Source organism: Triticum urartu, chromosome 3A, assembly GCF_056163025.1.
Source record: "Triticum urartu cultivar PI428250 chromosome 3A, HENAU_Tu73, whole genome shotgun sequence".
In the NCBI taxonomy this organism is placed as follows: domain Eukaryota; kingdom Viridiplantae; phylum Streptophyta; class Magnoliopsida; order Poales; family Poaceae; genus Triticum; species Triticum urartu.
In genome coordinates, this window is record NC_141875.1 from 14173486 (window position 1) to 14195278 (window position 21793).

Below are 21793 nucleotides of genomic sequence, written 5' to 3' on the forward strand. Positions count from 1 at the left end.
GCAATATATGAACAAAACAACACTAGCATAACGGCAATGGCAATACTTCAATGTATCAGACCATAACGACATGAATACATAAGTACCTTTTGATTGATAAAGTGATGATATCCTTCTTACAATATAACTTTGCGGTCGCCTTTTTGGAAGAGATTGATGACATCTTCATCCTTCACTTGATTGAAAAATTCTCTCTCAACAAATGTAACCAAACAATTGTTCTAATATTCATCACCCATTTTGTTCCTTAGCTTATTCTTCACATGGCTCATTGAAGAGAACACCCTTTCAACACTAGCAGTAGCTACTGGCAGAATCAATACCAACTTAAGAAGCTTGTAAACAATATGATATTGTTCATGCTTGTTTGTCTCAACAAGCATAACTGAAAGCTGACACAGATTTTTCAGGTTTTGAAACCTTTCATCTCTACGCACATTAACAACATACATGTTTAGTTGCCATGGAAGTCTTGCCAGTTCATCACTTGTAAAATCAGAAGCATAAAACTTTGTAGCAAGCCTAACCAACTTATCTTGGTCATAAGCAGCAAATAGATGAAGTGGACAGAATGCTGCCATGCAAGAAAGTAGCTCCGTGTTTACCTCATCAAATCTGCCATTCAGCTCACTGATTTGCCTATCAATGACAGCCACAAACATATCAACCTTGAAGAGGTGGTAATTGATCACACCATTACATAAACCCCTTCTAGGCCGGCCAACGGGAAAGTAAGGACCCTCCATATCAACAACTTTGATCTTATGCTTTGTACAAAAAGATGTGACCTTTGTGAGAAAATCATCCCATCCAGCATCGGGCCTCAAAGCCTCCATGTAATACTTTGTGTCACCAACAAGCTCAATAGCATGAACAATATCTTCGTCTTGCTTTTGCAAAGCTCTACACAACTCATCTGTGTATCCAAATATTTCTTGCATCAAGTGTGCCATGAAAACAAACTCAAATGATCGAAATATTGTCTCTATGGATAGAGCCGCTTGTGCCTCCGCACCATGGTACTCGTCTCCAATCTTGCGAAGGACTCGTCGTAGTGCACCATACATAGAGATGACATGGTTCACAGTTTTGAAGTGAGAGCCCCAACGTGTATCACATGGCCTTCCCAAACCCATTTCCTGATTCAGCCCACTCCCTGTTTCTACTTCTTCCAATTCCAATGCATTAATGAGTTCTTCAGCCTAAGCTATCCGAAGCATTCTCATCTTTTTACAAGACATGCCAAGAGCATTTAACAAGTGTGCAAGCTGCTGAAAGAACCAAGTACAATCACCACTCTCCTTAGCAACAGCAACAAGAGTTAACTGTAGTTGATGGGCAAAACAATGAACATAGTAGGCAGAAGGGGACTCATCCATAATCAGTTTTTTCAGGCCATTAGCATTACCTCTCTTGTTACTAGCTCCATCATATCCTTGCCCACGAACCATTGCAAAGGTTAAATTGTAGTCCATAAGCATTTTCTGAATTGCAGCTTTTAGTGTCTGAGAGGTAGTATCTTCAACATGAGCAAGACCAAGAAAACTTACAACCGCCCTTCCTTTCTTATCAACATAACGCAAGAAAACAGCCAACTGTTCATTCTGATACACATCACTAGACTCATCTGCAAGTATTGCAAAATGACCACCATCAAGTTCTTCAATGACTAGTTTAGTAGTCTCTTGTGCACAACATTTTATCACCTCTTGTTGTATATCATGGTGAGTCATCTTGCAGTTCCGTGGAGCATTCTTGAGAACAACCCTGTCAACCTCTTCAAAATTTCCTGCTAGCCAATTTAGAAGCTCAAGGAAATTTCCTTTATTTAGTGAGTCTTCACTTTCATCATGTCCTCTAAATGCCAAGCCTTGGCGCAACAGAAATCTCACACACTTGAGTGTCCATGTCAAACGTTGTTTATACAAAGCCTTGTATTGTGAGGTGTTGGAAGCAACAGACTCCCGAATTGATGTTTGTGGTGTAGTGAACATATCATACTTCTCTTGAGCTTTAGCGTGAGCACTACTTACATCACCAACATGCCTTGTCAATCTTGCTTTCATGTTCTAGTTTCTAAACCCACCCTTAACAAATGAATCTCCACCGGGGCTTTTTGTTTTATCCTTGAACAAATAGCAAACAAAGCAGAAAGCAGCCTCTTTGTTCACACTATACTCAAGCCGCTTGTAATCCTTAAACCAAGAAGGACAAAAGCGACGTTGTAATCCACTTATGTCTCTGTACTCAAAATTATGTTTCTTTGGTTGACATGCCCCCAACTTGATGTATCTCCTTCTAACTTTATCCTGGTCATTGACATTGTACCTAGAGATGGGGATCCGTTTCCCGGGATCTGACTCAAGTGCGTCCAAATCTACTTCAAATTAAACTTCATCATTTGCTTCATCATCTTCTATAATTGGGGCTGGGGAGCCACTCTCAGGTTCTGTGTGACTATCATCCGGTTCATGTGCTTGCACTAGTGCCAGTTGCAGATTGCTGTCAACATCAGGAGGAATGCTACTGCTCTCAACTTCAACATCAGGAGGATTTGGTGTAGATGTGGAAGTTCTTTTATTTGCCTTTGAAGCTCTTTCCCACAATGCAACAATGCTAACACCCTTCTTCTTCATCTATGATACAAGATCAGAAAAAGATAGATTAGCAATCTACCAAAATATACACTCTGAAAATTGTAGGTTAAAAATTAAAATATCAAAATTTCAATCTAGCAACCTGGTCGTTCCACCAAACTAGATGTACTAGCAGTAATATGTACTAGGAAGAAGCAAGCAACCTGCTCTGCTGGTCGCTCCAGCAAACTACATTAAAATAGCAAAACTGCAGTCTAGCAAACTAGTGACCAGATACTAAATTAGGAACTGGCTGGCCTTAAGAACGATTGCAGATTTGCTATTTGTCCGGATACTAAACGCCAGCAAACTAGTACTAGTAATCATTTTAATCTGGCTGGGGGCTGGCCTTCTTACTTTCTTAGGGGAAGAGATCAAGAGAACTAGAGAGAGAAGACATGGACAAGGAGAATAGAACCTGGACGCTCGACGGACGCCGGCCGCCGGCGGCTCCGCTTGCCGCTGCTCGCATCGCCGCTGTAGGAGGCGCTAGGTTAAGTTGGGGAACGAACGACCGAGTGGGGACTGGGGAATGGATTCGGGTCGAGGTCAAACGAATCAGCGAAGCGAGGTGCCGAGGTGGTCAGCGTGTTGGACTCGCTGTGTGGGCTGCAATACTGGTGGGCTCTGGGCTGTAGGCTTGTGGGTCGCCGAATAATACATATAATAAATTTTTTGGGCCAAACCTTTGGTATTCACATGAATACACGTGAATACCCCTGCCGCCGCCACTGGGCGACGAGATCGGCCCGGGCGATCGACGGCCGTGAAGACGGGGACGGGACAAGACGGACCGCTAAACCGATGCAAATCTCGGGGAAAATGGAGCTTGGAGGTCAAGTTTCGAGAGGAGAAAGCTTAACTAGCGTGGCTCGGGCATTTCATCGAACACCTCATGTGCATAGGAGGTGAGCTAGAGCACCCAAATGTCCTCTCCTCGCCGGCCAGAAAAACAGAGCACTGTGGAGTGCTCTGCTGCAACGATGCATGGGGTATATATAGGCAACTCATTTTTCCTGGTTCATGTCTGGAACCGGGACTAAAGCCCAGCCTTCTGTCCTGGTTCGAGCCGAGAACCGGGACGAATGTTTGTGGGCCAGGAGCGAGGCCCATTGGTCCCGGTTGGTGCCTAGAAGCGGGACAAATGGGTCCATACGAACTGGGACCAATGCCCACGAGGCCCCGGCCGGCCCCCTGGGCTAAAGAACCGGGACGAATGCCCCCATGGGTCCCAGCCCGTGACTGAACCGGGACTAATGGGCTTGCCCTGCCCAAACCAAAGCCCTATTTTCTACTAGTGACTGTATTTAATACTTAGAATTTTATTACGGTAGGGCGTGCGACCCTACCGCCAAGGGCTTCGGCGGTAGGCGATTATACCCTACCGCCATCAACCCTGGTGGTAGGAAAAGAGGATCTCGAAAAAAATCAAACTGGGGTCAGATCTGGTTAAACTTCCGTAAAAGAGTCAAAACACCTAATTTGCCCCTGGGACACATCTGGTTATAGATACTATTAATTGCTAGCTCCGAGCCATATGTTCATCAGATATTACCGTTTTGACAAAGAATCTTTGTCTTTTTGTACTGAAGCGATGGACCGCATGTGCTTCTTCCAGTTCAGTTAGGGCATGAACAATGGAAGCAAAAAAAGACAGGTGCTCCATCAAACATGTAGGTGTGGGAGAATTGAGGCTATCGTTGGGACACATTGCCTGGAAAACAAAAAAAATCCTATGCACACGCAAGATCTAACCATGGAGATGCATAGCTATGAAAGGGGGAGATCATCTACATACCCTTGTAGATCACTGAGCGGAAGCGTTTATCAACGCGGTTGACGTAGTCGTACACTTTCATGATTCGTTTCGATCAAGCATCGAACATACGACACCTCTGCGTTCAGCACACGTTCAGCTCGATGACGTCCTCGCCTTCTTGATCCAGCAAGAGGGGCGAAAATAGTAGATGAGTTCCGGTAGCACGACGATGTGGTGACGGTGGTGGTGAAGCTGTTTCCGCAGGGCTTCGCCAAAGCACAATGAATTTAGAGCAGAGGATGAACTGTTGGGGAACGTAGCATGCAATTTCAAAAAAAATCCTACACTCACGCAAGATCTATTTAGGAGATGCATAGCAACAAGATGGGGAGAGTGTGTCCATGTACCCTCGTAGACTAAAAGCGGAAGCGTTAGCTTAACGTGGTTGATGTAGTCGAACGTCTTCTCGATCCAACCGATCAAGCACCGAACGTGCGACACCTCCGAGTTAAGCACACGTTCAGCTCAATGACGTCCCTCGAACTCTTGATCCAACAAAGTGTCGAGGGAGAGTTCTGAAGGAAATATGCCCTAGAGGCAATAATAAAGTTATTATTTATTTCCTTATATCATGATAAATGTTTATTATTCATGCTAGAATTGTATTAATCGGAAACATAATACATGTGTGAATCCATAGACAAACAGATTGTCACTAGTATGCCTCTACTTGACTAGCTCATTGATCAAAGACGGTTGTGTTTCCTAACCATAGACATGAGTTGTCATTTGATTAATGGGATCACATCATTAGGAGAATGATGTGATTGACATGACCCATTCCGTTAGCTTATCACATCATCGTTTAGTATGTTGCTATTGCTTTCTTCATGACTTATACATGTTCCTATGACTATGAGATTATGCAACTCCCGTTTACCGGAGGAACACTTTGTGTGCTACCAAATGTCACAACGTAACTACGTGATTATAAAGGTGCTCTACAGGTGTCTCCGAAGGTACTTGTTGGGTTGGCGTATTTCGAGATTAGGATTTGTCACTCCGGTTGTCGGAGAGGTATCTCTGGGCCCTCTCGGTAATGCACATCACTTAAGCCTTGCAAGCATTGCAACTAATGAGTTAGTTGCGGGATGATGTATTACGGAATGAGTAAATAGACTTGCCGGTAACGAGATTGAACTAGGTATTGAGATACCGACGATCGAATCTCGGGCAAGTAACATACCGATGACAAAGGGAACAACGTATGTTGTTATGCGGTCTCACCGATAAAGATCTTCGTAGAATATGTAGGAGCCAACATGAGCATCCAGGTTCCGCTATTGGTTATTGACCGGAGACGTATCTCGGTCATGTCTACATAGTTCTCGAACCCGTAGGGTCCGCACGCTTAACGTTACACTGGTAGAAAAAGGGCCTGTTGTCCCGGTTCGTAAGGGCCTTTTTTCCCGGTTCCTGAACCGGGACTAAAGGGTCTGTACTAATGCCTTGTCCCTTTAGTCCTGGTTCAATCCAGAACCGGGACTGATGGGCCTCCACGTGGCCTGTGCGCGGAGCCCAGGCAGGAGACCCTTTGGTCCCGGTTGGTGACACCAACCGGGGCCAATATGCATCCACGCGTCAACATTTCTGTGGCTGGTTTTTTTTGAAAGGGTGGGGGGGTTTGGGGGTTTTTGGGGGTTCATTTAGGTGTTTCATATATTGTGTTAGCTAGCAATAATTAATAGAGAGAAGTGTCCTCTCTTATGTCCGTGCTTGGTCGACGCTACATACTATACATACGTATAGAGAGGACTAGACACGCTAGCTAGCTAGTAAGCAAACGAAGGAAACAGAAGATCGTCATGAACATATATGCATACAGAGAGAAGTGATATCGACCACCTCTCCTTCTCCGAGAGATTGGTCGAACAACAAGTTCTCGTATATCTATCCAACACTACCGACTACATATATACAATAATTATCTCTTACAAATATAATCATACGGACTCATGGTCCACATAGTATTCTCCGTCTTCAGCGATCACGTGGTCAAGAAAGAATGCCGCCAATTCCTCTTGAATTGCTTGCATGCGAGCTGGTGCTAGGAGTTCATCCCGCTTCTGAAACATCTAATTTGAAGAAGGGGGTCAATACATATATATATGAATGAATGAAACTCAACACAAATGATGGTAATAAAATAAAATTGTGAATGTTGTTATTTACGTACTTCATATTGTTCGTCAGTGTAGCCCCGCTCACAGGTCATGTGGCGGATGGACTCGCAAATGTAGTATCCACAGAAATCATTCCCTTGTTCCTGTCACAACCACTTTATAAGAAATAGAGGTCAATCAAACTGATAAGCAAGAATGCCAAATCAATAGGAGATGCGCAGAACATGCTACTATAGTACTTACTTTTGGCGTCTAAATTGCAGCTTCTTCGGGAGTCCTGGAGCTTTTTTGGAGAATTTTTTCCAAACCCTGCTAGACAAAGAAAACAATTACTTGATATATCAGGAAATGAACAAAGTTGCTGATATGGTGGATAATGATCGATTTAACTTACTTCTCGAGCATTTGAGTCATGTCCGCATAGTCCTGGGGATCTTTTCGTCTTGAGTCTAAGACGGTTACTAGTTCCTGCTCAAGCTTAATCTCTAGGAGAATATAGTGGTAACTGCACACGCATGCATAACTCATCAATTACATTACTATAACCTTGACTAATATATAAGGGAAACCGAATACGCACAAGACAGTAACACTCACTTGAAGTTGTAAGGAAAGAGTATTATATCTTTGTTTTCATTTATTACCAACGATCGTAGCAAGTTGGCCTCAATAGCTGCGGCATGAAATTTAACCTGAGTTGCATCTATGAGATATGTGTTAATGAACCCAATATCACCGACTTGTCTTTTCTTCACTTCGGCGATCTTCAATCTGCATAATATAGTGAGGATGATTATAAATACATGCAATGAAAGAGCTGAGCTATATAGAGAGACTTAATGACAGAAGTAGTACTACTTACAGACAGTAGCAGGTGATCGTTGTTTTATCGAGGGCCAATTGATTGAAAAACTGAAAGAACTCCTCAAATGGAACAGGCAATAGTTCAATTCCAACGAGGTCATGCTCCTTTTTAACTTTCACATACAAAGTACTCCTCCCCCCAGAGTCTTTGCAGATTTTCAAGTACCAATCATGCAATCTTCGCATCATCGTTGATAGAGATCTTTCATCTTTGACGAGAGGCTTCCCGTACTCGTATCTTTGTATCTGCACCTCCATGAAATCATAATGTACATCGTCGGGCAGGTAATCGCCAAGATTGCTATAACCGGGCACCATCCTCGGATCATTAGCGACGTTGTCGCTTGGCACCTTGAGTGGGGGGCACGATTGCTTCGCTTGTTCGCCGAACTGGGCAATTTGTTTCCCAGCTCGTCGTTCTTTCAGCCTTTGATCACTGACAGTACTTCCCGACCGCTCCGCTTCGGCAGATTCCTTTCCAATAATGCGCTCATAGTTTCCTTTCGGCGGAGACTTGGGTGGTTTTGTCAGGGCAGCCAGAGTGCGCTTCTCTTTCACCGGATCTACCTTCTCCTCCGGAGGTGGCTGTTTCTTTGCTTTCACCCCTTCAAAGTAGTTCTTCACTTCTTCTCGTGCGATCTCGGCGTTCTCCTCCGGGGTCCTCTCGTATGGTAACTTCTCTGGAGTCTTCAGAGAAGGACCGAATCTGTATTTCCTCCTGCCTCTGGCTGTACTGCTAGACACCGGCAGAGCAGACGGAGCGGTTGTCTTCTTTACTTGCTTACGAGGCGGAGGAGAAGGACTACGACGCGCCGGAGCAGCCGGAGCGGCGGCAGGTCTCTTCTGCCCTTGCTGACGAGGCGGAGAAGGAGGAGGCTGGCTGCTCGGGCGCGTCGGCGCAGGCGGAGAAGGAGGCGGAGTGCCGCCACGCGCCGGAGAAGGAACCGGTCGAGTGCCCTGATCGTCACTCGCTGGAGGAGGAGGCGGTGGAGGAGGCGGGGTGCCCTGACTCGCCGGAGGAGGAGGCGGTGGAGGAGGCGGAGTGCCCTGACTTGCCGGAGGAGGAGGAGGAGGCGGAGGCATCCAGTTCGGAAGGTTGATGAGCTCCTTCCGCCATAGGCATGGAGTCTTCAGAGCAGACCCCAGCCTAGTCTCCCCTTCACCAATAGGATGGTCAAGCTGGAGGTCCTCAAATCCATCTGTTATTTCATCCACCATCACCCTAGCATATCCTTCTGGAATCGGCCGGCAGTGAAATGTTGCACCGGGTTCAGTAGGATAAACAGAGCCAACAGCCGCCTTGACCTTCAAATTCATCCATTGCGTCATAAGGTGGCAATTTTGAGACTCCGTGATAGCATCCACGGGATAGCTGGCAGGAGCCGTCAAGGCATGCTCCGGCTGAAGCAGCTCGGTGGAAGCCACGCTGCTTCTCCACTGAGATGGCGGGGTAGCTTCGGGGGAATCTTCAGCAATACGTTTGCTGCGATTTGCTTCTCGTTCCTCTATCGCTTGTACCCTTGCTTGCAGCACCTGCATTTGGGTCTGCTGCAATTTTTCCTCCTCTCCTAGGATTTGTAACCGCCTGCGTCCGGAAACCCAACCTTCCACGGAATGGAGCCTGGCGTGCCTCGTGTCCGTCCAGGGTGCTCAGGATTCCCGAGGGCCATTGTGAGCTCGTCGTTCTCTCTATCTGGAAAGAACGTCCCTTGCTCCGCTACTTCGATATACTGCTAAAGCTTCCTGACTGGTATGCCCATTTGATCGTTCATCCAAATGCACTTCCCTGTTACAGGGTCCAAGGTTCCGCCAGCCCCGAAGAACCAAGTCCGGCAACGGTCTGGCCAGTTAATTGTCTCTGGTTCGATCCCTTTATCAACCAAATCATTCTCAGTCTTGGCCCACTTAGGCCGGGCTATGAGGTAGCCACCTGACCCCGTGCGATGGTGATGCTTCTTCTTCGCAGCATTTTGCTTGTTTGTCGCCGACATCTTCTTACTCTTTTCCGATGTCTTGTGGGCCACAAATGCGGGCTAGTGATCTCTGATCTTCTCATATCTGCCCTTGAATTCTGGTGTCTCTTTATTTTTGACAAACTTATTCAGCTATTTCTTCCACCGCCTGAATAGTTCTGCCATCCTCTTAAGAGCAAAAGACTTGATTAATTGCTCTTTAACTGGCTTCTCTGGATCATCCTCTGGCGGTAGGGTGAAATTTGACTTCAACTCAGTCCAAAGAACATTTTTCTGCATATCATTGACATAAGACACCTCAGGGTCTTCTGTAGCCGGCTTTAACCCTTGCTGGATGCTGATCGGGATCTTGTCCCTAACCAAAACCCCGCACTGAGCAACAAATGTGCTCTTTATCCGAAGGGGTTCAATCGGTTGGCCGTCGGGTGCGAGTGCTATGATCTCAAACTTTTCATCCAAGCTCAACTTTTTCTTCGGGCCTCGTCTCTTTACCGAAGTTGTGCTCGATCCGGAGGGCTAGAAAAAAGAACAAAGACTTAATTAATATGTGTACATACCAAAGCAATGAATGCATCAATTAGCTAGTCAGCAGAAGCTTAACTAATATATATACCTGGCCGGACTCGGTTCGGTCACCGGAGATGACATCACGGTCTCCTTCTTGCACCGGCATTGGGTCATCGGAGCCGTCCTCACGGTCTCCTTCTTGCACCGGCATTAGTTCACCGGAGCCATCATAATCATAGCCAGCTGCTTCCAGACCATCGGTGTCGTTGAGAAACAACGAGACGACGGCGTCACTTCCTCGTGCGATTATGTCCCCCAACAACTCTTCTTGTACTTTGTCTCGGGCGGTGTCCATAGTTTCTACAAATATTGACAACATGGCAATTATTATTCAAACATGACAGATGGATATATTAGTGGCAAACGTAGAACTAATATTAATTAGTGGCCTCGACGCTGCTTCTCTAGGGTTTGGGGTGGCCTCGACGCTGCTTCTCTAGGGTTTGGGGTGGCCTCGGCAACGCTTCAAGGAAAAAAAAGAAGAGGAAGAAGAAAAAAAAGAGGAGAAGAAAGAATAGAGGAGTTCTTACTCCTCTATTCTTTCTTCTCCTCTTTTTTTTCTTCTTCCTCTTCTTTTTTATCGGGAACGAGGGTCGTCGAGGGTCACCGAACGGTAGAGGAAACCCTAAATATCAAGTATCGTGGGTGTGAGATACATGTGGCCGTCGGTGTCGGACACTACATCCACGTCCCACATGTGACGTGGGCGTCGAAGCCCGCGCCACTTGTGGGACGTGGATGTAGTGTCCGACACCGACGGTACATGTATCTCACACCAATGATACTTTCTATTTAGGGTTTCCTCTACCGCTCGGCGACCCTCGACGACCCTCGTTCCCGATAAAATAAAGAGGAAGAATAAGAAAAAAAAGAGGAGAAGAAAGAATAGAGGAGAAGAACTCCTCTATTCTTTCTTCTCCTCTTTTTTTTCTTCTTCCTCTTCTTTTTTTATCCTCTTCTTCCTCTCATGTTCGACGACCCTCGACCCCTCGGCGACCCTAGACCCCCTCTCGACCCCCTCATGTCGAAGTTATCGGGTAGGGGGTATATCGACAACGACATACCCGATACATACATACATACATATCACATGCATCCATACATATATGAACAAAATTAATATCTACTAATTAACAACCTAAATAAAAAAACTAATACATATAGGAAGAAGAAGAAAAAAGAAGAGAAGAAAGAATAGAGGAGAAAACTAATACATATCATGAGCGTGATATTGATAATTCGCTTTCTTCTTCTCCTCTTCTTTTTCTTCTTTTTTCTTCTTCTTATTTATTTCTCCTCGTCTTCCTCTCCCCTCTTCTTCTCCTTTCTTCCTCTTCTTATTTCCTTTTTCCTCTCATTCTTTTTCTTCTTCTTCCTTCTTAAAAATACATGAAGTAGTATTGCTTGTTTTTTTAAAATAATGTTCAAATAGAAATTTTAGAAAAAAAAGTAAAGGTTTTGCCTAATTCATTGTTCATATGAATATGCAAATATTTGCATATTTAAAATAATCAATATCACCAAAAAAAATCTATGAACAGAAAAAATACTATTTTTTCTGTTAATCTATCTTTGCATACATATACACACATACATATACTATACATATACATATAATCAGGAAAAAACATATATGAATTTGCAAAAAAATTAAAAACAGGGGGAAGAGGGGGGCGGTGCCGGCCCTGACCAAAGCGAGAGGCGACGGCGGCGTGGGGCGGCGACGGCGAGGCAGAGGCGGGGCAGCGATGGCGTCGGGGTGGCGACGCGGGGCGGCGACGGCGTAGGGGCGCAACCTGGGGCGGCGACGGCGTCGGGGCGACGCCAGGAGGTGACTGCGACGGCGCAGGGTGGCGCGCGGCGACGGAGTCGGGGCGGTGCGGGGTGGCGACGGCGTTTGGGCGGCGCGGGACGGCGTCGGAGGCAGGGGCCACAACGAGGCGCAGAGGGGCAGCCTGGCGGCGTCGGGCGGGGAAGACGAACTGAATGGAAATTTTCACAAGTTCTAGTTATATAGCAAAGGCATTGGTCACGGTTCGTGGCACAAACCGTGACCAATGCCCCCCTTAGTCCCGGTTGGTGCCACCAACTGGGACCGAAGACCTATTTTCAGCAGCCCAAAGGGCGGGAAGCGGCGGCCACGAACCGTGACCAATTGGGACTAAAGGGGGGCATTGGTCACGGTTGGTGACACGAACCGTGACCAATGCCCCCCTTTAGTCCCGGTTGGTGCCACCAACCGGGACCAAAGGCCTTGTGCGGCTGCTGCGTTGAAAGTTTACTCCCACCTCACTAGTTGAGAGGGGTGCGCAGTGGTTTATAAGCCCCACTGCCGCACCCCTCTCGAGCTTCTCTCCATTGCAGGCTTACGGGCCTAATTGTCACTGCTATGCCTGTGGGCCTACTCGGCCTCATGCGGGCCTGAATCCTGGCCCTTGGATGGGTTTCTAGTCGTATTCAGGTCGTGGGGCCGAGTAGGTGGCAATTTTTTTGTTTTTTTGTTGCTTTATTTTATTTTCTTTTGTTTTTTGCTTTATTTTTATTCCTTTTGGTTTTAGTTTTAGAAAAATTATGAACTTTCTGTTAGTGCCATTAGTTTTCAAATTTGAAAACACTTTTTTGTTTTTTGTTTTCTTTGTTGCTTTATTTATTTTATTTTGTTTCTAATTACAACAAAATACTTATTTTTGCTATTTTTTCTAGTTTTTTTGTTTTGTTTTTTGCATTATTTATTTTCTTTTGTTTTTTTCTTTAATTTTTAATTCTGTTTGCTTTTAGGTTAGCAAAATTATAAACTTTCTGTTAGTGCCATTAGTTTTAGAAAAATTATAAACTTTCTGTTAGTGCCATTAGTTTACAAATTTGAATAGTTAAAATTTGAATTCTTTGAAATTTGTGTGAATCACAAGTTTGTGATTAACTTACTAAAAAAATGAGAATAGATGCGCTTATAGAGAAAATTCAACCTAAATTCATGCTAAATTTCTATGAATTTCAGATAAATTCACTATGAATTTAGGTTAAACTTTTCTCTATTAGGGCATCTATTTTCACTTTGAGAGGAGCTCAACAAGGCAGAGAGGGAAGGACTTATAAACCGGTGTGAGCCCCCTTCGGTTGGCGAGGTGGGACTAAACTCTGCCCGCAACGAGGACCAACCCTTTAGTCCCGGTTTGTGGCACAAACCGGGACTAATGGTCATGGGCCAGCGGCGAGGAGCAAAATTATAAACTTTCTATTAGTGCCATTAGTTTTAGAAAAATTATAAACTTTCTGTTAGTGCCATTAGTTTTCAAATTTGAATAGTTAAAATTTGAATTCTTTGATATTTGTTTGAATCACAAGTTTGTGATTAACTTTACTTTTTCCAGTTTTTTTTTGTTTTTCTGCATTATTTATTTTCTTTTTTTGCATTTTTTAATTCTTTTAGATTTTAGGTCAGAAAAATTATAAACTTTCTGTTAGTGCCATCAGTTTTAGAAAAAATTATAAACTTTCTGTTAGTGCCATTAGTTTTCAAATTTGAATAGTTAAAATTTGAATAATGGTATTACGAGGGCCGAACCATAAGACATGAAAGCATTTCAAATGAACTCTGAAAAAGTTGAAAGTTGGCATGGTATCATAATTTCACCCACATAGCATGTGCATGTACAAAACGGACAATGGTAGCATGTTCGTGTGTTACAAAGTTGGCATGGTATCATCATAATAGTTGCGGGAGAAAGTCTTCACTTTTTCTTCGCTTGTGTCATTTGCTTATTGCGCCATAACCATGGATAATCTTCATTGTTTATCAGGATGCTTGGGTCAGCCTTGACATTGAAGGGAGGAACTTCATGAAACTTTTCATAATCTTCAGACATGTCTGTCTTGCCGTCCACTCCCAGGATGTCCCTTTTTCCTGAAAGAACTATGTGGCGCTTTGGCTCATCGTATGATGTATTCGCTTCCTTATCTTTTCTTTCTCTCGGTTTGGTAGACATGTCCTTCACATAGATAACCTGTGCCACATCATTGGCTAGGACGAACGGTTCGTCAGTGTACCCAAGATTTTTCAGATCCACTGTTGTCATTCCGTACTGTGGGTCTATCTGTACCCCGCCGCCAGACAGATTGACCCATTTGCACTTAAACAAAGGGACCTTAAAATCAGGTCCGTAGTCAAGTTCCCATATGTCCACTATGTAACCATAATATGTGTCCTTTCCGCTCTCGGTTGCTGCATCAAAGCGGACACCGCTGTTTTGGTTGGTGCTCTTTTGATCTTGGGCGATCGTGTAAAATGTATTCCCATTTATCTCGTATCCTTTCTAAGTCAATACAGTCAAAGATGGTCCCTTGGACAACAAGTACAACTCATCACAAACAGTGTTGTCACCTCTGAGACGTGTTTCCAACCAACTGCTGAAAGTCCTGATGTGTTCACATGTAATCCAGTCGTCGCACTGCTCCGGGTGTTTGGAGCGCAGACTGTTCTTGTGTTCATCGACATACGGGGTCACCAAGGTAGAGTTCTGTAGAACTGTGTAGCGTGCTTGAGACCAAGAATATCCGTCCCTGCATATTATTGAGTCTCTTCCAAGAGTGCCTTTTCCAGTCAGTCTCCCCTCATACCGCGATTTAGGGAGACCTATCTTCTTAAGGCCAGGAATGAAGTCAACACAAAACCCGATAACATCCTCTGTTTGATGGCCCACGGAGATGCTTCCTTCTGGCCTAGCGCGGTTACAGACATATTTCTTTAGGACTCCCATGAACCTCTCAAAGGGGAACATATTGTGTAGAAATACGGGCCCCAGGATGACAATCTCGTCGACTAGATGAACTAGGACGTGCGTCATGATATTGAAGAAGGATGGTGGGAACACCAGCTCGAAACTGACAAGACATTGCGCCACATCACTCCTTAGCCTTGGTACGATTTCTGGATCGATCACCTTCTGAGAGATTGCATTGAGGAATGCACATAGCTTCACAATGGCTAATCGGACGTTTTCCGGTAGAAGCCCCCTCAATGCAACCGGAAGCAGTTGCGTCATAATCACGTGGCAGTCATGAGACTTTAGGTTCTGAAACTTTTTCTCTCGCATATTTATTATTCCCTTTGAAGGAAATATGCCCTAGAGGCAATAATAAAGTTATTATTTATTTCCTTATATCATGATAAATGTTTATTATTCATGCTAGAATTGTATTAACCGGAAACATAATACATGTGTGAATACATAGACAAACAGAGTGTCACTAGTATGCCTCTACTTGACTAGCTCGTTAATCAAAGATGGTTATGTTTCCTAACCATGAACAAAGAGTTGTTATTTGATTAACGAGGTCACATCATTAGTTGAATGATCTGATTGACATGACCCATTCCATTAGCTTAGCACCCGATCGTTTAGTATGTTGCTATTGCTTTCTTCATGACTTATACATGTTCCTATGACTATGAGATTATGCAACTCCCGTTTACCGGAGGAACACTTTGGGTGCTACCAAACGTCACAACGTAACTGGGTGATTATAAAGGAGCATTACAGGTGTCTCCAAAGGTACATGTTGGGTTGGCGTATTTCGAGATTAGGATTTGTCACTCCGATTGTCGGAGAGGTATCTCTGGGCCCTCTCGGTAATGCACATCACATAAGCCTTGCAAGCATTACAACTAATATGTTAGTTGTGAGATGATGTATTACGGAACGAGTAAAGAGACTTGCCGGTAACGAGATTGAACTAGGTATTGGATACCGACGATCGAATCTCGGGCAAGTAACATACCGATGACAAAGGGAACAACGTATGTTGTTATGCGGTCTGACCGATAAAGAGCTTCGTAGAATATGTAGGAGCCAATATGGGCATCCAGGTCCCGCTATTGGTTATTGACCGGAGATCTGTCTCAGTCATGTCTACATTGTTCTCAAACCGTAGGGTCCGCACGCTTAACGTTACGATGACAGTTATTATGAGTTTATGCATTTTGATGTACCAAAGTTAGTTCGGAGTCCCGGATGTGATCACGGACATGACGAGGAGTCTCGAAATGGTCGAGACATAAAGATTGATATATTGGATGACTGTATTCGGACACCGGAAGGGTTTCGGAGAAGTATCGGATAAAACCGGAGCACCGGGGGGTTACCGGAACCCCCCGGGGGGTTAATGGGCCATTTGGGCCCAAAGTGGAGAAGAGGAAGGGGCTGCCAGGGCAGGCCGCGCGCCCCCTCTCCCCCTAGTCCGAATTGGACAAGGAGGGAGGGGCGGCGCCCCCCCTTTCCTTCTCTCCCCCCCTCTCTCCTAATTGGACAAGGAAACGGGAGAGGAGTCCTACTACCGGTAGGAGTAGGACTCCTCCTGTGCCCTCCTCCTGGCCGGCCGCACCCCTCCCCTTGGCTCCTTTATATACGAAGGCAGGGGCACCCTACAACACACAAGTTGATCCACGTGATCGTTCCTTAGCCGTGTGCGGTGCCCCCTGCCACCATATTCCACCTCGGTCATACCGTTGTAGTGCTTAGGCGAAGCCCTGCATCGGTAGAACATCATCATCGTCACCACGCCGTTGTGCCGACGGAACTCATCCCCGAAGCTTTGCTAGATCGGAGCCCGGGGAGCGTCATCGAGCTGTACGTGTGCTAAGAACTCGGAGGTGCCGGAGTAACGGTGCTTGGATCGGTCGGATCGGGAAGACGTACGACTACTTCCTCTACGTTGTGTCAACGCTTCCGCAGTCGGTCTGTGTGGGTACGTAGACAACACTCTCCCCTCTCGTTGCTGTGCATCATCATGATCTTGCGTGTGCGTAGGAAATTTTTTGAAATTACTACGTTCCCCAACAGTGGCATCTGAGCCTAGGTTTTATATGTTGATGTTATATGCACAGTAGAACACAAGTGAGTTGTGGGCGATATAAGTCATACTGCCTACCAGCATGTCATACTTTGGTTCGGCGGTATTGTTGGACGAGACGACCCGGACCGACATTACGCGTACGCTTACGCGAGACCGGTTCTCCCGACGTGCTTTGCACATAGGTGGCTTGCGGGCGACTGTCTCTCCAACTTTAGTTGAACCGAGTGTGGCTACGCCCGGTCCTTGCGAAGGTTAAAACGGAGTCAAATTGACAAACTATCGTTGTGGTTTTGATGCGTAGGTGAGATTGGTTCTTGCTTAAGCCCGTAGCAGACACGTAAAACTTGCAACAACAAAGTAGAGGACGTCTAACTTGTTTTTGCAGGGCATGTTGTGATGCGATATGGTCAAGGCATGATGATGAATTTTATTGTATGAGATGATCATGTTTTGTAACCGAGTTATCGGCAACTGGCAGGAGCCATATGGTTGTCGCTTTATTGTATGCAATGCAATCGCGATGTAATGCTTTACTTTATAACTAAGCGGTAGCGATAGTCATGGAAGCATAAGATTGGCGAGACGACAATGATGCTGCGATGGAGATCAAGGTGTCGCACCGGTGACAATGGTGATCATGACGATGTTTCGGAGATGGAGATCACAAGCACAAGATGATGATGGCCATATCATATCACTTATATTGATTGCATGTGATGTTTATCTTTTTATGCATCTTATCTTGCTTTGATTGACGGTAGCATTATAAGATGATCTCTCACTAAATTATCAAGAAGTGTTCTCCCTGAGTATGCACCGTTGCCAAAGTTCGTCGTGCCCAGACACCACGTGATGATCGGGTGTGATAAGCTCTACGTCCATGTACAACGGGTGCAAGCCAATTTTTGCACACGCAGAATACTCAGGTTAAACTTGACGAGCCTAGCATATGCAGATATGGCCTCGGAACACGGAGACCGAAAGGTCGAGCGTGAATCATATAGTAGATATGATCAACATAACGATGTTCACCATTGAAAACTACTCCATCTCACGTAATGATCGGTTATGGTTTAGTTGATTTGGATCACGTGATCACTTAGAGGATTAGAGGGATGTCTATCTAAGTGGGAGTTCTATAAATTTGATTAATTGAACTTAAATTTATCATGAACTTAGTACCTGATAGTATCTTGCTTGTTTATGTTTGATTGTAGATAGATGGCTCGTGCTGTTGTTCCGTTGAATTTTAATGCGTTCCTTGAGAAAGCAAAGTTGAAAGCTGATGGTAGCAATTACACGGATTGGGTCCGTAACTTGAGGATTATCCTCATTGTTGCACAGAAAAATTACGTCCTGGAAGCACCGCTGGGTGCCAGGCCTGCTGCTGGAGCAACACCAGATGTTATGAATGTCTGGCAGAGCAAAGCTGATGACTACTCGATAGTTCAGTGTGCCATGCTTTACGGCTTAGAATCGGGACTTCAACGACGTTTTGAACGTCATGGAGCATATGAGATGTTCCAGGAGTTGAAATTAATATTTCAAGCAAATGCCCGGATTGAGAGATATGAAGTCTCCAATAAGTTCTATAGCTGCAAGATGGAGGAGAACAGTTCAGTCAGTGAGCATATACTCAAAATGTCTGGGTATAATAATCACTTGATTCAATTGGGAGTTAATCTTCCGGACGATTGCGTCATTGACAAAATTCTCCAATCACTGCCACCAAGCTACAAGAGCTTCGTGGTGAACTATAATATGCAAGGGATGAATAAGACTGTTCCCGAGCTCTTCGCAATGCTGAAAGCTGCGGAGGTAGAAATCAAGAAGGAGCATCAAGTGTTGATGGTCAACAAGACCACTAGTTTCAAGAAAAAGGGCAAAGGGAAGAAGAAGGGGAACTTCAAGAAGAACGGCAAGCAAGTTGCTGCTCAGGAGAAGAAACCCAAGTCTGGACCTAAGCCTGAAACTGAGTGCTTCTACTGCAAGCAGACTGGTCACTGGAAGCGGAACTGCCCCAAGTATTTGGCGGATAAGAAGGATGGCAAGGTGAACAAAGGTATATGTGATATACATGTTATTGATGTGTACCTTACTAGAGCTCGCAGTAGCACCTGGGTATTTGATACTGGTTCTGTTGCTAATATTTGCAACTCGAAACAGGGACTATGGATTAAGCGAACACTGGCAAAGGACGAGGTGACGATGCGCGTGGGAAACGGTTCCAAAGTCGATGTGATCGCGGTCGGCACGCTACCTCTACATCTACCTTCAGGATTAATATTAGACCGAAATAATTGTTATTTGGTGCCGGTGTTGAGCATGAACATTATATCTGGATCTTGTTTGATGCGAGACGGTTATTCATTTAAATCAGAGAATAATGGTTGTTCTATTTATATGAGTAATATCTTTTATGGTCATGCACCTTTGAAGAGTGGTCTATTTTTGATGAATCTCGATAGTAGTGATACACATATTCATAATGTTGAAGCCAAAACATGCATAGTTGATAATGATAGTGCAACTTATTTGTGGCACTGCCGTTTAGGTCATATCGGTATAAAGCGCATGAAGAAACTCCATACTGATGGACTTTTGGAACCACTTGATTATGAATCACTTGGTACTTGTGAACCGTGCCTCATGGGCAAGATGACTAAAACGCCGTTCTCCAGAACTATGGAGAGAGCAACAGATTTGTTGGAAATCATACATACCGATGTATGTGGTCCTATGAATATTGAGGCTCGTGGCGGATATCGTTATTTTCTCACCTTCACATATGACTTAAGCAGATATGGGTATATCTACTTAATAAAACACAAGTCTGAAACATTTGAAAAGTTCAAAGAATTTCAAAGTGAAGTTGAAAATCATCGTAACAAAAAAATAAAGTTTCTACGATATGATCGTGGAGGAGAATATTTGAGTTACGAGTTTGGTATACATTTGAAACAATGCGGAATAGTTTCGCAACTCACGCCACCCGAAACACCACAGCGTAATGGTGTGTCCGAACGTCGTAATCGTACTTTACTAGATATGGTGCGATCTATGATGTCTCTTACTGATTTACTGCTATCGTTTTGGGGTTATGCTTTAGAGACGGCCGCATTCACGTTAAATAGGGCACCATCAAAATCCGTTGAGACGACGCCTTATGAACTATGGTTTGGCAAGAAACCAAAGTTGTCGTTCCTTAAAGTTTGGGGCTGCGATGCTTATGTGAAAAAGCTTCAACCTGATAAGCTCGAACCCAAATCGGAGAAATGTGTCTTCATTGGATACCCAAAGGAGACTGTTGGGTACACCTTCTATCACAGATCCGAAGGCAAGACCTTCGTTGCTAAGAATGGATCCTTTCTAGAGAAGGAGTTTCTCTCGAAAGAAGTGAGTGGGAGGAAAGTAGAACTTGACGAGGTAACTGTACCTACTCCCTTATTGGAAAGTAGTACATCGCAGAAACCTGTTTTTGCGACACCTACACCAATTAGTGAGGAAGCTAATGATGATGATCATGAAACTTCAGGACAAGATACTACTGAACCTCGTAGATCAACCAGAGCGAGATCCGCACCAGAGTGGTACGGTAATCCTATTCTGGAAGTCATGCTGCTAGATCATGATGAACCTACGAACTATGAAGAAGCGATGGTGAGCCCATATTCCGCAAAATGGCTTGAAGCCATGAAATCTGAGATGGGATCCATGTATGAGAACAAAGTGTGAACTTTGGTTGACTCGCCCGATGATCGGCAAGCAATTGAGAATAAATGGATCTTCAAAAAGAAGACTGACGCTGATGGTAATGTTACTGTCTACAAAGCTCGACTTGTCGCAAAAGGTTTTCGACAAGTTCAAGGGGTTGACTATGATGAGACCTTCTCACCCGTAGAGATGCTTAAGTCTGTCCGAATCATGTTAGCAATTGCCGCATTTTATGATTATGAAATTTGGCAGATGGATGTCAAAACTGCATTCCTGAATGGATTTCTGGAAGAAGAGTTGTATATGATGCAACTAGTAGGTTTTGTCGATCCAAAGGGAACTAACAAAGTGTTCAAGCTCCAGCGATCCATTTATGGACTGGTGCAAGCCTCTCGGAGTTGGAATAAACGCTTTGATAGTGTGATCAAAGGATTTGGTTTTATACAGACTTTCGGAGAACCCTGTATTTACAAGAAAGTGAGTGGGAGCTCTGTAGCATTTCTGATATTATATGTGGATGACATATTACTAATTGGAAATGATGTAGAATTTCTGGATAGCATAAAGGGATACTTGAATAAGAGTTTTTCAATGAAAGACCTCGGTGAAGCTGCTTACATATTAGGCATAAAGATCTATAGAGATAGATCAAGATGCTTAATTGGACTTTCACAAAGCACATACCTTGACAAGATTTTGAAGAAGTTCAAAATGGATCAAGCAAAGAAAGGGTTCTTGCCTGTGTTACAAGGTGTGAAGTTGAGTCAGACTCAATGTCCGACCACTGCAGAAGATAGAGAGAAAATGAAAGATGTTCCCTGTGCTTCAGCCATAGGCTCTATCATGTATGCAATGCTTTGTACCAGACCTGATGTGTGCCTTGCTATAAGTCTAGCAGGGAGGTACCAAAGTAATCCAGGAGTGGATCACTGGACAGTGGTCAAGAACATCCTGAAATACCTGAAAAGGACTAAGGATATGTTTCTCGTATATGGACGTGACAAAGAGCTCATCGTAAACGGTTGCGTTGATGCAAGCTTTGACACTGATCCGAACGATTCTAAATCGCAAACCGGATACGTGTTTACATTAAACGGTGGAGCTGTCAGTTGGTGGAGATCTAAACAAAGCGTCGTAGCGGGATCTACATGTGAAGCGGAGTATATAGCTGCTTCGGAAGCAACAAATGAAGGAGTCTGGATGAAGGAGTTCATATCCGATCTAGGTGTCATACCTAGTGCATCG

General features: G+C 44.5%; 1 protein-coding gene and 1 pseudogene across 1 annotated transcript in view; both read right to left on the reverse strand.

Moving 5' to 3' along the window:
• The window catches only part of LOC147977817 (uncharacterized), a 131840-nt gene that overhangs the window by 17334 nt on the left and 92713 nt on the right, over positions 1-21793 (reverse strand). The window contains exons 2-5 of the mRNA XM_087514547.1: positions 7441-8157; positions 7176-7349; positions 6973-7083; positions 6829-6887 (exon numbers count right to left, since the gene is read on the reverse strand). Of these exons, the coding sequence (XP_087370673.1) occupies positions 6829-6887; positions 6973-7083; positions 7176-7349; positions 7441-8157 (1061 nt within the window). The remainder of the gene's footprint in view (positions 1-6828; positions 6888-6972; positions 7084-7175; positions 7350-7440; positions 8158-21793) is intronic.
• LOC147977818 (uncharacterized) lies at positions 117-2636 on the reverse strand (annotated as a pseudogene).